The 14,063-nt window shown below is 38.2% G+C and overlaps 1 protein-coding gene across 9 annotated transcripts in view; it reads left to right on the top strand.

Annotated features, from left to right (window-relative positions):
• The window catches only part of LOC125261444 (NACHT, LRR and PYD domains-containing protein 12-like), a 59,663-nt gene that overhangs the window by 33,868 nt on the left and 11,732 nt on the right, over positions 1-14,063 (top strand). For 6 of the 9 annotated variants that reach the window (XM_048179992.1, XM_048179996.1, XM_048179995.1 and 3 more), the window contains one exon: positions 7,196-7,743. The exons of 2 other annotated variants lie outside the window; for them this stretch is intronic. In XM_048179992.1, the coding sequence (XP_048035949.1) occupies positions 7,196-7,743 (548 nt within the window). Of the gene's footprint in view, positions 1-7,195; positions 7,744-14,063 lie in introns of those variants that run through there. One more of the 9 variants, XR_007183295.1, reaches the window with a different exon arrangement.

Raw genomic sequence — 14,063 nt, 5'->3', positions numbered from 1 at the left:
GGGACATGTTCTGTTCATTTTGTCGTGGCCATGTGATGTAAAGTCGTGGCCTCGAGATCAAATGGTGGGAGAACGACATCTATTTCTCGTTGCTACGAGTTAAATATGTAAACAACCTGTGCAACCATAGCAAACTGGAATTTTCAGAAATGAAATATATTTTTAATTAAGAATGAAAAATAAGGGTGGAATTAAGGAATGATTATTAACCTATATAAATTCCCATAAATGAACTTCCTGTAAAATTCCTGTGTGTCTACAGAAATAAAATAAAATCATAAATAAAGCTTTCATGGGTTATATACGAGTAATAAACTAAATATTTCACAGGCACGAGGGGCTACAAGTAAAAAACAGACGCTCATTTAAGCTACTGTAGTCAGAAATAGGCTACAGAAACAATCATAAACTCAAAACTTTATTGCCATGAATGGGCATTTACAGTAATATGGGAAATGAAGGGGAAAATAAAGCAAATAAATGTACAAATGTAACAAATAATAATATAAACATTAAAGGTGCCCAAGAATGCTTTTTCACAAAATGTAATATAAGTCTAAGGTGTCTCCTGAATGTGTCTGTGAAGTTTCAGCGCAAAATACCCCATAGATTTTTTTTATTAATTTTTTTAACTGCCTATTTTGGGGCATCATTAACTATACACTGATTTTTTCAACGCGCCGCCCCTTTAATTCGTGTGCCCCCTGCCTCACGAGCTCTCGACTATATTACAGCGCATTTACAAAGTTCACACAGCTAATATAACCCTCAAATGGATCTTTACAAGATGTTCGTCATGCATGCGGTGTGCATGCTTCGAATTATGTGAGTAAAGTATTTATTTTGATGTTAACGTTTGATTCTGTGTGAGTTTGAGGCTATACTCTGTGACTAACGGCTAATGCTACACTGTTGGAGAGATTTATAAAGAATGAAGTTGTGTTTATGAATTATACAGACTGCAAGTGTTTAAAAAAGAAAATAGCGACTGCTCTTGTCTCCGTGAACACAGTAATAAACAATGGTAACTTTAACCTCATTTAACAGTACATTAACAACATGCTAACGAAACATTTAGAAACACAATTTACAAATATCACTAAAAATATCATGTTATCATGGATCATGTCAGTTATTATTGCTCCATCTGCCATTTTTCGCTGTTGTTCTTGCTTGCTTACCTTGTCTGTGCACAGATCCAGACGTTAATACTGCCTTTCCTTGTCTTATGCTCGAACATGGGCTGGCATATGCAAATATTTGGGGCGTACATATTAATGATCCCGACTGTTACGTAACAGTCGGTGTTATGTTGAGATCCGCGTGTTTTCCGGAAGTCTTTTAAACAAATGAGATTTACATAAGAAAGAGGAAGCAATGGGGTTTGAAACTCAGTGTATGTCTTTTCCATGTACTGAACTCTTGTTATTCAACTATGCCAAGATAAATTCAATTTTTCATTCGAGGGCACCTTTAAATAAAAAATAAATGATCAGTGAATGGATTTAAAAGACTGTTAGATGAGATTAAAAAAAAAATGTACAACATTTAAACATTTATTGATAAACTTCATTTGAATGCTGTCTAAGCAACATTGCGCGCAATATAATATGTTATGTTAATATAATAATTTCTTAATTCTTTTTCTAAATTAAAAAATATTATTATAGTCGTGTCCATTTCTGATAATTCCAGGTTGCTATGGTAGCGCAGGTTGTTTACACATTTACACAACTTATGGCCATGAGAAATAGATGTATATGAAATGTTTATCACGGCTACGGTTCGTCCGATATATATATATATATATATATATATATATATATATATTATTGATTTTTTTTTTTTTTGGAGTTTGAAGGAAAATTATTTTCAGAATTCCAAAGTTCAGGCTCAGGATTTAAGCCCTGCTGCACTTCTGATTCTGTTGATTTATAGAAGAGTATAACACAAACTTTCTCTCTGAATTGACTGAACTTCTCTCTCTCACATGTGTCTAGCATGACAGAATCATAATTCTAGGTGACTTTAACATACATGTCGATTCTGATTGTACTTCTGAAAAAGACTTTATGTCTGTGTTGGATTATTTTGATGTATCCCATCTAGGGATGTGCACAAATAGTCAAATATTCGTTCTGTAATTAATATTCGAAAAATAAAAATACTATTTGAATTTTACTATGTTGCTTTGCTGGCCATAAATGCAGTGAATCCATTATAAATCCTAAGCACTAAAACTCGCAGTTATAACTAAATGCACCGGGTGGCGCTGTGGAGCGTGTTTAACAAGTTTATTTTATTTGATAGTCACATAATGTCGTCTGCCTCGCAAAGTTTGGAATTACTTAGATCAGTGGTTCCCAAACTGGGGTACGCGTACCCCTGGGGGTACGTGAGGTGACAATAGGGGGTACGCGAACAAAATGCTGAGTAGTTCATTTAATTCTACCTTAAAATAATATTAAAATCTAGCATGTATTTCTAATTGCCAAAATGTCGTAAATCCAGTACATTTAATCAGATTACCTCATCATTTGCAGTCAAAAATGACTGTATCCACAAGCAGCATGCATATGATTGATTGTGCGCAGTCTGCTGCCTTAAATCGCGCTAAATTACTGCCGTTCTCGACAATGCACCTTTGTAAAAGTGGAGATTTAGCACTTACTCGCATGAACAAATACAGACACAGATAATGGATTCATTTCGATTTAAGACTCAAACTTTCTCCGATACAAAAACATACCTTGTGTGAGTTCTTGTATTTAATGATGATAACGAGCAAGAATGCAATTGTTCCCAAATATCCACATGACTGCAAACGTGACATTATTATACAACAGGTCAAAAAAAATAAAATTGTAGCCTACATTTTAAACACAGTACTCAGTATTTACTCTATTTTGCAGTGAAATAATAGTTCTGACGAAAACCACAGCAGAACTACAACACACGCCTGTGTTTCGTGAACAATTCTGCGGCTTTGAACGAATCGTGAGAGTCAATGATTCAATGATTCATTCACAGCCATTCGTTACTGAATGAATGACTCGATGATTCACTCATAAAAACAGTGACTTGCTGCCACCTACTGGCAGTTTTAGTTTAATATTTAAAAGTTTTACTTAGTTTTACCATCATTGCATATTTCTCTATTGAACATTTTTTATTTAAAACATTATTTATTTTATAAAGTTATTCATAAAGGTAAAAAAATGCACTGGAAAATCAATTTAGGGGGCAAATTATTGTCCCTTAATGGCAAAGGTGTGACTGCAGTCGAAGTGGAAGAGAGGGGGTACGCAGAAGGATGGTAATCCCTTCAGGGGGTACTCCAAGATAAAAAGTTTGGGAACCACTGACTTAGATGAAAATGATCTTACAAAATGGAATTACTTTTGATCAAATTAATTAATGAAACCGAGTTATCATAATATCAACACCATGATGAGAAAGCACATAAAATCAGGTAAGCGCAGCTGTAAGATATCCCCGAGTGAGCAAAGTTGATAACTTATCTGATAGCAAAATGATTTTGAGACGTATGCTTCCTTTAAGTTTCGTCGAGGGAGATATATTTACGAACAGAAAACAGTGCTACTGTTAGAAACTTAGCTTAGCATACAGTTATGTATTATCTTTGGGTCTCTGTAACGTCTGTCAGCACGGCTCGTTTTCTGACCCGAGCATGTGGATATTATTGTTTTTCTCAACATGAACATGTGAAACAATATAAACACGATAATCATATACTGACTCGAGTGTATTATGTACGTTTTGTACAATAACTGGCGCTGTCTGCTTTATTAGTATTTTTCCCGCTCGTGCTGCTTGAGATTAAATGCTTTTGTTCTTAATATTTTCTGTTTACACATATTGTTTAATGCTTTGAACTAAAAGAAAACCTTAAGACATAATGTAAGCTTGTTGTGTATATTGCCTAAACGTAAGCTTGTTCAGAAATGGTTACAAAATATTGATGAAATATAAAACAATAACGTCTTTCTCGTTTAACCTCATTTAAATAAACGAATATTCGAATATTAGTTTTTTACGAGCCCAAATATTCGAATACAATATTTTGGAAAAATGCCCATCCCTAATACCATCAGCACATTGATTTCCCCACACACTTACATTCTCATACTCTTGATTTTGTTCTATTGGTATTTACAATGTTGGTGCTCAGGGTCATGAATTGGGCATCTCTGATCATAAATTTATTGTCTTTGGTTTTTCTCTTCCTCTTGTAAAGCCAAAAACTAAAACTACTGTATCTTACTGTAACCTGAAATCTGTAACCGCTAATAATTTTTCTGTTTCTATTGCTGCTTCCCCTCTTCCTTCCTCACTTAACCTCCTGACCCCTGATGAGACGCTTTAAACCTATAATGAATCTATTTGTAATGCATCGGATGACCTTGCTCCATTAAAAACTAGAACTGTCCCGTCCATCCACTCCTTTCCTTGGTTCACCTATGAACTTAGAGTGATGAAAACGAAATGTCTGAACGACTTTATAAACAATCCTCTCCTCTAGTTTGTGGCTTTTTCAGATTCAGCAGTGAAATATAAAGAAGCACTTAACATTCATCTTTCTACTGTCATTAATAAAGCCAAATGCAAACCTAAAGCTCTCTTCTCTGAGATGAATAAACTCGTCAGACCATCATCTGTAGCTATTAATGCCTCTGTTGATCTCTGTGAACGCTTTCAGTCATTTCTCCTACGTCAAATTTATCAAGCCGCTGCAGTCACATGACTGTTTTAATGATGTCTTTAGTGCCTTTCTGGACCTTGAAAGTGTTGATTATATTGCTGTCTATGGACGAGTCATAAACTTAAACTCAGTTTATGAGTTTAAATCATAAGTCATTAACTCAGACTTCATCAAAAATATCTTAATTTGTGTTCTGAAGATGAATGAAGGTCTTACGGGTGTGGAACGACATGGGGGAGAGTAATTAATGACAGAAACTTCATTTTTGGGTGAACTAACCCTTTAATCTCACACACTATTTAGGATTGATAGTATGGGTATTGGGACGCAGGGTCTGTAAAATTCCAGGGTTTTGTGGGATATAAGGACATGGTGCCAAAATTTGGAGGAATCTTCTGGGAATTAGTAAATGAAATCTGAATTACAAGGACATGACCCCTGTCCTCAAACTTAAATGTGCCCGTAATGCTGGTAGTATTCAGTCCTTGTAAACCACAAAATCCAACACACATATTACATCAGATCCTAACTTCAGATCCTGTCTCATCTGTTTGGTGGCCATGGCAGTTTCAGTCAGAACCTCAAAAGTGTATTACAGAAGCATCCTAACTCGACAGAAACACTGTAGCACAACCCCACTGGTGTCATAACTTAAGTATTATTTGAAACTGTAAAAATCATTATTTAATTATTAAAACTAATTCATTATTTAGATAGCTTAGTTCCCCCCCCCCCCCCCCCCACACTATATCAGTATAAGTATTAATTAAGTGTGTGTTTTAGTATTATTTGTGTACTGATGCAAAAACTTGTGAAAATGAGATCCAGGCAGTAGATAAAGTTGATGAAAAATTATTTATTCATTACAATTAAATTTAGCCTCACACGCAAACTTTAATCGATAATGAAAATACTTAATAAAACCAAAAGGTAAAATAACCATCATAAAGTATTAGTCAATAGTTAATAATAAAATTTAGAGTATTGTAAAATCAAGAGTATTGTATCTAATAGATGAAGATCAAAAAGAGCAATAATTAAGACATTTGCAGATAAGAGACAAGAAGTAGGAGCCAAGGAGAGCAAAGGAGGGAAAAAGCCAAATTATTAATGACCCGGTCAGCTTTATACTGTACCATGAGCATATAGGGAAATTTACATCCCACTCAAATTGATGTTTTTGTTCTAAAAGAAAAGGTTAATTTCACCCATTACGTCATCTACTGATCCAGTGTCAAAAATAGTTGTTTTATCCCCTATAGGGAATTTTGCAAATGTCAGCAGACATATTTTGATCAGATTCAAATGAGCAATAATTCTGAAAAACATCACTTCTCCAGTACTTGGCAGGCGTCCAATGTCTAACCACAAACGTGTCAGCATGACCTGGCTGTCACACTGGAACACTTGAAGAACAATTGAACATAACATACTCTTAAATATAAAATAACCATAAGGGTACAATAACAAGTAAATCCTTGAAAATATGATAAGAATTAATCTATAAAGTATGAGTACATAAATATATGAAAGCAAAAGTAAAACTGATAAATCATTAGCCATAAATGATTAAAAATGAATATTAATAAAAGTGCATGAATATGAATATTGACCATTTCGGATCCATCATGTACTTATTTTGTTTTTTAAATTTTTTTCCGCCATTTGAGTTATTATTCCTATCGGGACTTTTATTTTGAAGTGGTTCCGCTGGAGATTGGAAGATGAAAAGATAATCGACGCAGACAGATGATGATTCATGATCAAAATCACGAGTTTTAAAAATGAGTTTTAATCAAGCAGAGTCTGTACTCATTCAGATGATGTGTAACAGTGAAAACATGGAAACCTGGAAAATTCTGTGTTTGGCAGGAAAGAGTTAATGATGAACTATGAAGATCAGCGATGGAAAGACTTTCTGAACACTTTGACACAAAACACTGATGAATAATGACAGACTCATGAAATACAGTGACAGGCTTTGATCAAAACTTCATTAAAGCACAGCTGTTTTGATCCTCCATTTTAATCTGGAGCGTTTCTTCACAGCAGCTGCTCTTGGTAACAGACCTGAGAGTCGATCACCAAACTGATGGAGGTTTTAAGATTCACAACTACAGATGAGATTCTGTGAGAGACGAGAAGATCCTAAATCAAGTTCAGATCTGAGACGAATCCTACATGAACTCGTCAGATCTGAACTCAAGATTCTGGAATAGATCCAGACCAGAGCAAACCATGCTGGGAACTGCCCAGTTTCAGTTCGTTCAACACAAATGATGAAGTGAACTTCAGTTTGACGTGTTTAAGTGGATTTACTCGATTAAATCAGGACAGAATGTGCAGTAATTGTGTGGTTTAACTCATTTTAATGAAGTTCATTTAACAAGCAGCAGAAATCATGTTTACAGTGTAGATTAAAAGATGGACAGATTTATGATTCCTGATTGTGATGTGTTTTATCTCCATCAGATTCCCATCAGATCACTCTGGATCTGAACACAGTGAATAAACGCCTCCGTCTGTCTGAGAGGAACACAGTGATTACTAACACTGTCACATTCCAGTCGTATCCTGATCATCCAGACAGATTTGATGAGAGTCCTCAGGTGTTGTGTAGAGAGAGTGTGAGTGATCGACGCTGTTACTGGGAGATTGAGTGCAGTGTTGGTGTGTTTATATCAGTGTCATATAAGAGCATCAGCAGGAAGGGACGGGGTGATGAGTGTGTGTTTGGAGGTAATGATCAGTCCTGGAATTTGACCTGCTCTCCCTACAGTTACTCATTCATACACAATAACATACTGACTGTTCTCCCTGTAAAGCCCATCATCAGCAGAACAGTGAATAAGCAGAAACACTATAGAGTAGGAGTGTATGTGGATCACAGTGCAGGAACTCTGTCCTTCTACAGCGTCTCTGGAGACACAATGATCCACATCCACACAGTCCAGACCACATTCACTCAACCACTCTATCCTGGGTTTGGGGTTCCTACTGGATCATCAGTGAAACTGTGATACCCATAATGCTTTGAGCCGATGATGAATCAGAACAATGAGACTCTACCCATAATGCTTTGAGCTGACGATGAATCAGAACAGAGAGACTCTACCCATAATGTTTTGAGCTGATGATGAGACTCTACCCATAATGCTTTGAGCTGTTGATGAATCAGAACAGAGAGACTCAACCCATAATGCTTTGAGCTGATGATGAATCAGAACAGAGAGACTCTACCCATAATGCTTTGAGCTGATGATGAATCAGAACAGAGAGACTCTACCCGTAATGCTTTGAGCTGATGATGAGACTCTACCCATAATGCTTTGAGCTGATGATGAATCAGAACAGAGAGACTCTACCCATAATGCTTTGAGCTGATGATGAATCAGAACAGAGAGACTCTACCCATAATGCTTTGAGCCGATGATGAATCAGAACAGAGAGACTCTACCCATAATGCTTTGAGCCGATGATGAATCAGAACAGAGAGACTCTACCCATAATGCTTTGAGCTAATGATGAATCAGAACAGAGACTCTACCCATAATGCTTTGAGCCGATGATGAATCAGAACAGAGACTCTACCCATAATGCTTTGAGCCAATGATGAATCAGAACAGAGAGACTCTACCCATAATGCTTTGAGCTGTTGATGAATCAGAACAGAGAGACTCTACCCATAATGCTCTGAGCTGATGATGAGACTCTACCCATAATGCTTTGAGCTGTTGATGAATCAGAACAGAGAGACTCTACCCATAATGCTTTGAGCCGATGATGAATCAGAACAGAGAGACTCTACCCATAATGCTTTGAGCCGATGATGAATCAGAACAGAGAGACTCTACCAATAATGCTTTGAGCTGATGATGAATCACAACAGAGAGACTCTACCCATAATGCTTTGAGCTGATGATGAATCAGAACAGAGAGACTCTACCCATAATGCTTTGAGCTAATGATGAATCAGAACAGAGACTCTACCCATAATGCTTTGAGCTAATGATGAATCAGAACAGAGACTCTACCCATAATGCTTTGAGCCGATGATGAATCAGAACAGTGAGACTCTACCCATAATGCTTTGAGCCAATGATGAATCAGAACAATGAGACTCTACCCATAATGCTTTGAGCTGACGATGAATCAGAACAGAGACTCTACCATAATGCTTTGAGCTGATGATGAGACGCTACCCATAATGCTTTGAGCTGACGATGAATCAGAACAGAGAGACTCTACCCATGCTTTGATCCGATGATGAATCAGAACAGTGAGACTCTACCCATAATGCTTTGAGCTGACAATGAATCAGAACAGAGAGACTACCCATAATGCTTTGAGCTGATGATGAGACTCTACCCATAATGCTTTGAGCCGATGATGAATCAGAACAGAGAGACTCTACCCATAATGCTTTGAGCTAATGATGAATCAGAACAGAGACTCTACCCATAATGCTTTGAGCCGATGATGAATCAGAACAGAGACTCTACCCATAATGCTTTGAGCCAATGATGAATCAGAACAGAGAGACTCTACCCATAATGCTTTGAGCTGTTGATGAATCAGAACAGAGAGACTATACCCATAATGCTCTGAGCTGATGATGAGACTCTACCCATAATGCTTTGAGCTGTTGATGAATCAGAACAGAGAGACTCTACCCATAATGCTTTGAGCCGATGATGAATCAGAACAGAGAGACTCTACCCATAATGCTTTGAGCCGATGATGAATCAGAACAGAGAGACTCTACCAATAATGCTTTGAGCTGATGATGAATCACAACAGAGAGACTCTACCCATAATGCTTTGAGCTGATGATGAATCAGAACAGAGAGACTCTACCCATAATGCTTTGAGCTAATGATGAATCAGAACAGAGACTCTACCCATAATGCTTTGAGCTAATGATGAATCAGAACAGAGACTCTACCCATAATGCTTTGAGCCGATGATGAATCAGAACAGTGAGACTCTACCCATAATGCTTTGAGCCAATGATGAATCAGAACAATGAGACTCTACCCATAATGCTTTGAGCTGACGATGAATCAGAACAGAGACTCTACCATAATGCTTTGAGCTGATGATGAGACGCTACCCATAATGCTTTGAGCTGACGATGAATCAGAACAGAGAGACTCTACCCATGCTTTGATCCGATGATGAATCAGAACAGTGAGACTCTACCCATAATGCTTTGAGCTGACAATGAATCAGAACAGAGAGACTACCCATAATGCTTTGAGCTGATGATGAGACTCTACCCATAATGCTTTGAGCCGATGATGAATCAGAACAGAGACTCTACCCATAATGCTTTGAGCTAATGATGAATCAGAACAGAGACTCTACCCATAATGCTTTGAGCCGATGATGAATCAGAACAGTGAGACTCTACCCATAATGCTTTGAGCCGATGATGAATCAGAACAGAGAGACTCTACCCATAATGCTTTGAGCCGATGATGAATCAGAACAGAGAGACTCTACCCATAATGCTTTGAGCCGATGATGAATCAGAACAGAGAGACTCTACCCATAATGCTTTGAACTGATGATGAGACTCTACCCATAATGCTTTGAGCTGTTGATGAATCAGAACAGAGAGACTCTACCCATAATGCTTTGAGCTGATGATGAATCAGAACAGAGACTCTACCCATAATGCTTTGAGCTGTTAATGAATCAGAACAGAGAGACTCTACCCATAATGCTTTGAGCTGTTGATGAATCAGAACAGAGACTCTACCCATAATGCTTTGAGCCGATGATGAATCAGAACAGAGAGACTCTACCCATAATGCTTTGAGCCGATGATGAATCAGAACAGAGAGACTCTACCCATAATGCTTTGAACTGATGATGAGACTCTACCCATAATGCTTTGAGCTGTTGATGAATCAGAACAGAGAGACTCTACCCATAATGCTTTGAGCTGATGATGAATCAGAACAGAGACTCTACCCATAATGCTTTGAGCTGTTAATGAATCAGAACAGAGAGACTCTACCCATAATGCTTTGAGCTGTTAATGAATCAGAACAGAGACTCTACCCATAATGCTTTGAGCCGATGATGAATCAGAACAGAGACTCTACCCATAATGCTTTGAGCCAATGATGAATCAGAACAGAGACTCTACCCATAATGCTTTGAGCCAATGATGAATCAGAACAGAGAGACTCTACCCATAATGCTTTGTGCTGTTAATGAATCAGAACAGAGACTCTACCCATAATGCTTTGAGCCGATGATGAATCAGAACAGAGACTCTACCCATAATGCTTTGAGCCGATGATGAATCAGAACAGAGACTCTACCCATAATTGCTTTGAGCCAATGATGAATCAGAACAGAGAGACTCTTCCCATAATGCTTTGAGCTGTTAATGAATCAGAACAGAGACTCTACCCATAATGCTTTGAGCCAATGATGAATCAGAACAGAGATACTCTACCCATAATGCTTTGAGCTGATGATGAATCAGAACAGAGAGACTCTACCCATAATGCTTTGAGCTAATGATGAATCAGAACAGAGAGACTCTACCCATAATGCTTTGAGCTGATGATGAGACTCTACCCATAATGTTTTGAGCTGTTGATGAATCAGAACAGAGAGACTCTACCCATAATGCTTTGAGCTGATGATGAGACTCTACCCATAATGCTTTGAGCTGTTGATGAATCAGAACAGAGAGACTCTACCCATAATGCTTTGAGCTGATGATGAATCAGAACAGAGACTCTACCCATAATGCTTTGAGCTGTTGATGAATCAGAACAGAGAGACTCTACCCATAATGCTTTGAGCTGTTAATGAATCAGAACAGAGAGACTCTACCCATAATGCTTTGAGCTGTTGATGAATCAGAACAGAGAGACTCTACCCATAATGCTCTGAGCTGATGATGAGACTCTACCCATAATGCTTTGAGCTGTTGATGAATCAGAACAGAGACTCTACCCATAATGCTTTGAGCTAATGATGAATCAGAACAGAGACTCTACCCATAATGCTTTGAGCTAATGATGAATCAGAACAGAGACTCTACCCATGCTTTGATCCGATGATGAATCAGAACAGTGAGACTCTACCCATAATGCTTTGAGCCGATGATGAATCAGAACAGAGAGACTCTACCCATAATGCTTTGAGCCGATGATGAATCAGAACAGAGAGACTCTACCCATAATGCTTTGAGCCGATGATGAATCAGAACAGAGAGACTCTACCCATAATGCTTTGAACTGATGATGAGACTCTACCCATAATGCTTTGAGCTGTTGATGAATCAGAACAGAGAGACTCTACCCATAATGCTTTGAGCTGATGATGAATCAGAACAGAGACTCTACCCATAATGCTTTGAGCTGTTAATGAATCAGAACAGAGAGACTCTACCCATAATGCTTTGAGCTGTTAATGAATCAGAACAGAGACTCTACCCATAATGCTTTGAGCCGATGATGAATCAGAACAGAGAGACTCTACCCATAATGCTTTGAGCCGATGATGAATCAGAACAGAGAGACTCTACCCATAATGCTTTGAACTGATGATGAGACTCTACCCATAATGCTTTGAGCTGTTGATGAATCAGAACAGAGAGACTCTACCCATAATGCTTTGAGCTGATGATGAATCAGAACAGAGACTCTACCCATAATGCTTTGAGCTGTTAATGAATCAGAACAGAGAGACTCTACCCATAATGCTTTGAGCTGTTAATGAATCAGAACAGAGACTCTACCCATAATGCTTTGAGCCGATGATGAATCAGAACAGAGACTCTACCCATAATGCTTTGAGCCAATGATGAATCAGAACAGAGACTCTACCCATAATGCTTTGAGCCAATGATGAATCAGAACAGAGAGACTCTACCCATAATGCTTTGAGCTGTTGATGAATCAGAACAGAGACTCTACCCATAATGCTTTGAGCCGATGATGAATCAGAACAGAGACTCTACCCATAATGCTTTGAGCCGATGATGAATCAGAACAGAGACTCTACCCATATTGCTTTGAGCCAATGATGAATCAGAACAGAGAGACTCTTCCCATAATGCTTTGAGCTGTTAATGAATCAGAACAGAGACTCTACCCATAATGCTTTGAGCCAATGATGAATCAGAACAGAGATACTCTACCCATAATGCTTTGAGCTGATGATGAATCAGAACAGAGAGACTCTACCCATAATGCTTTGAGCTAATGATGAATCAGAACAGAGAGACTCTACCCATAATGCTTTGAGCTGATGATGAGACTCTACCCATAATGCTTTGAGCTGTTGATGAATCAGAACAGAGAGACTCTACCCATAATGCTTTGAGCTGATGATGAGACTCTACCCATAATGCTTTGAGCTGTTGATGAATCAGAACAGAGAGACTCTACCCATAATGCTTTGAGCTGATGATGAATCAGAACAGAGACTCTACCCATAATGCTTTGAGCTGTTAATGAATCAGAACAGAGAGACTCTACCCATAATGCTTTGAGCTGTTAATGAATCAGAACAGAGAGACTCTACCCATAATGCTTTGAGCTGTTGATGAATCAGAACAGAGAGACTCTACCCATAATGCTCTGAGCTGATGATGAGACTCTACCCATAATGCTTTGAGCTGTTGATGAATCAGAACAGAGAGACTCTACCCATAATGCTTTGAGCCGATGATGAATCAGAACAGAGAGACTCTACCCATAATGCTTTGAGCCGATGATGAATCACAACAGAGAGACTCTACCATAATGCTTTGAGCTGATGATGAATCACAACAGAGACTCTACCCATAATGCTTTGAGCTGATGATGAATCAGAACAGAGAGACTCTACCCATAATGCTTTGAGCTAATGATGAATCAGAACAGAGACTCTACCCATAATGCTTTGAGCTAATGATGAATCAGAACAGAGACTCTACCCATAATGCTTTGAGCCGATGATGAATCAGAACAGTGAGACTCTACCCATAATGCTTTGAGCCAATGATGAATCAGAACAATGAGACTCTACCCATAATGCTTTGAGCTGACGATGAATCAGAACAGAGAGACTCTACCCATGCTTTGATCCGATGATGAATCAGAACAGTGAGACTCTACCCATAATGCTTTGAGCTGACAATGAATCAGAACAGAGAGACTACCCATAATGCTTTGAGCTGATGATGAGACTCTACCCATAATGCTTTGAGCCGATGATGAATCAGAACAGAGACTCTACCCATAATGCTTTGAGCTAATGATGAATCAGAACAGAGACTCTACCCATAATGCTTTGAGCCGATGATGAATCAGAACAGTGAGACTCT

This window comes from Megalobrama amblycephala, unplaced genomic scaffold (genome assembly GCF_018812025.1).
Source record: "Megalobrama amblycephala isolate DHTTF-2021 unplaced genomic scaffold, ASM1881202v1 scaffold415, whole genome shotgun sequence".
Classification (NCBI taxonomy): domain Eukaryota; kingdom Metazoa; phylum Chordata; class Actinopteri; order Cypriniformes; family Xenocyprididae; genus Megalobrama; species Megalobrama amblycephala.
Note: the sequence above shows the minus strand (reverse complement) of the source record. Positions and strands in the feature narration are given on the sequence as shown.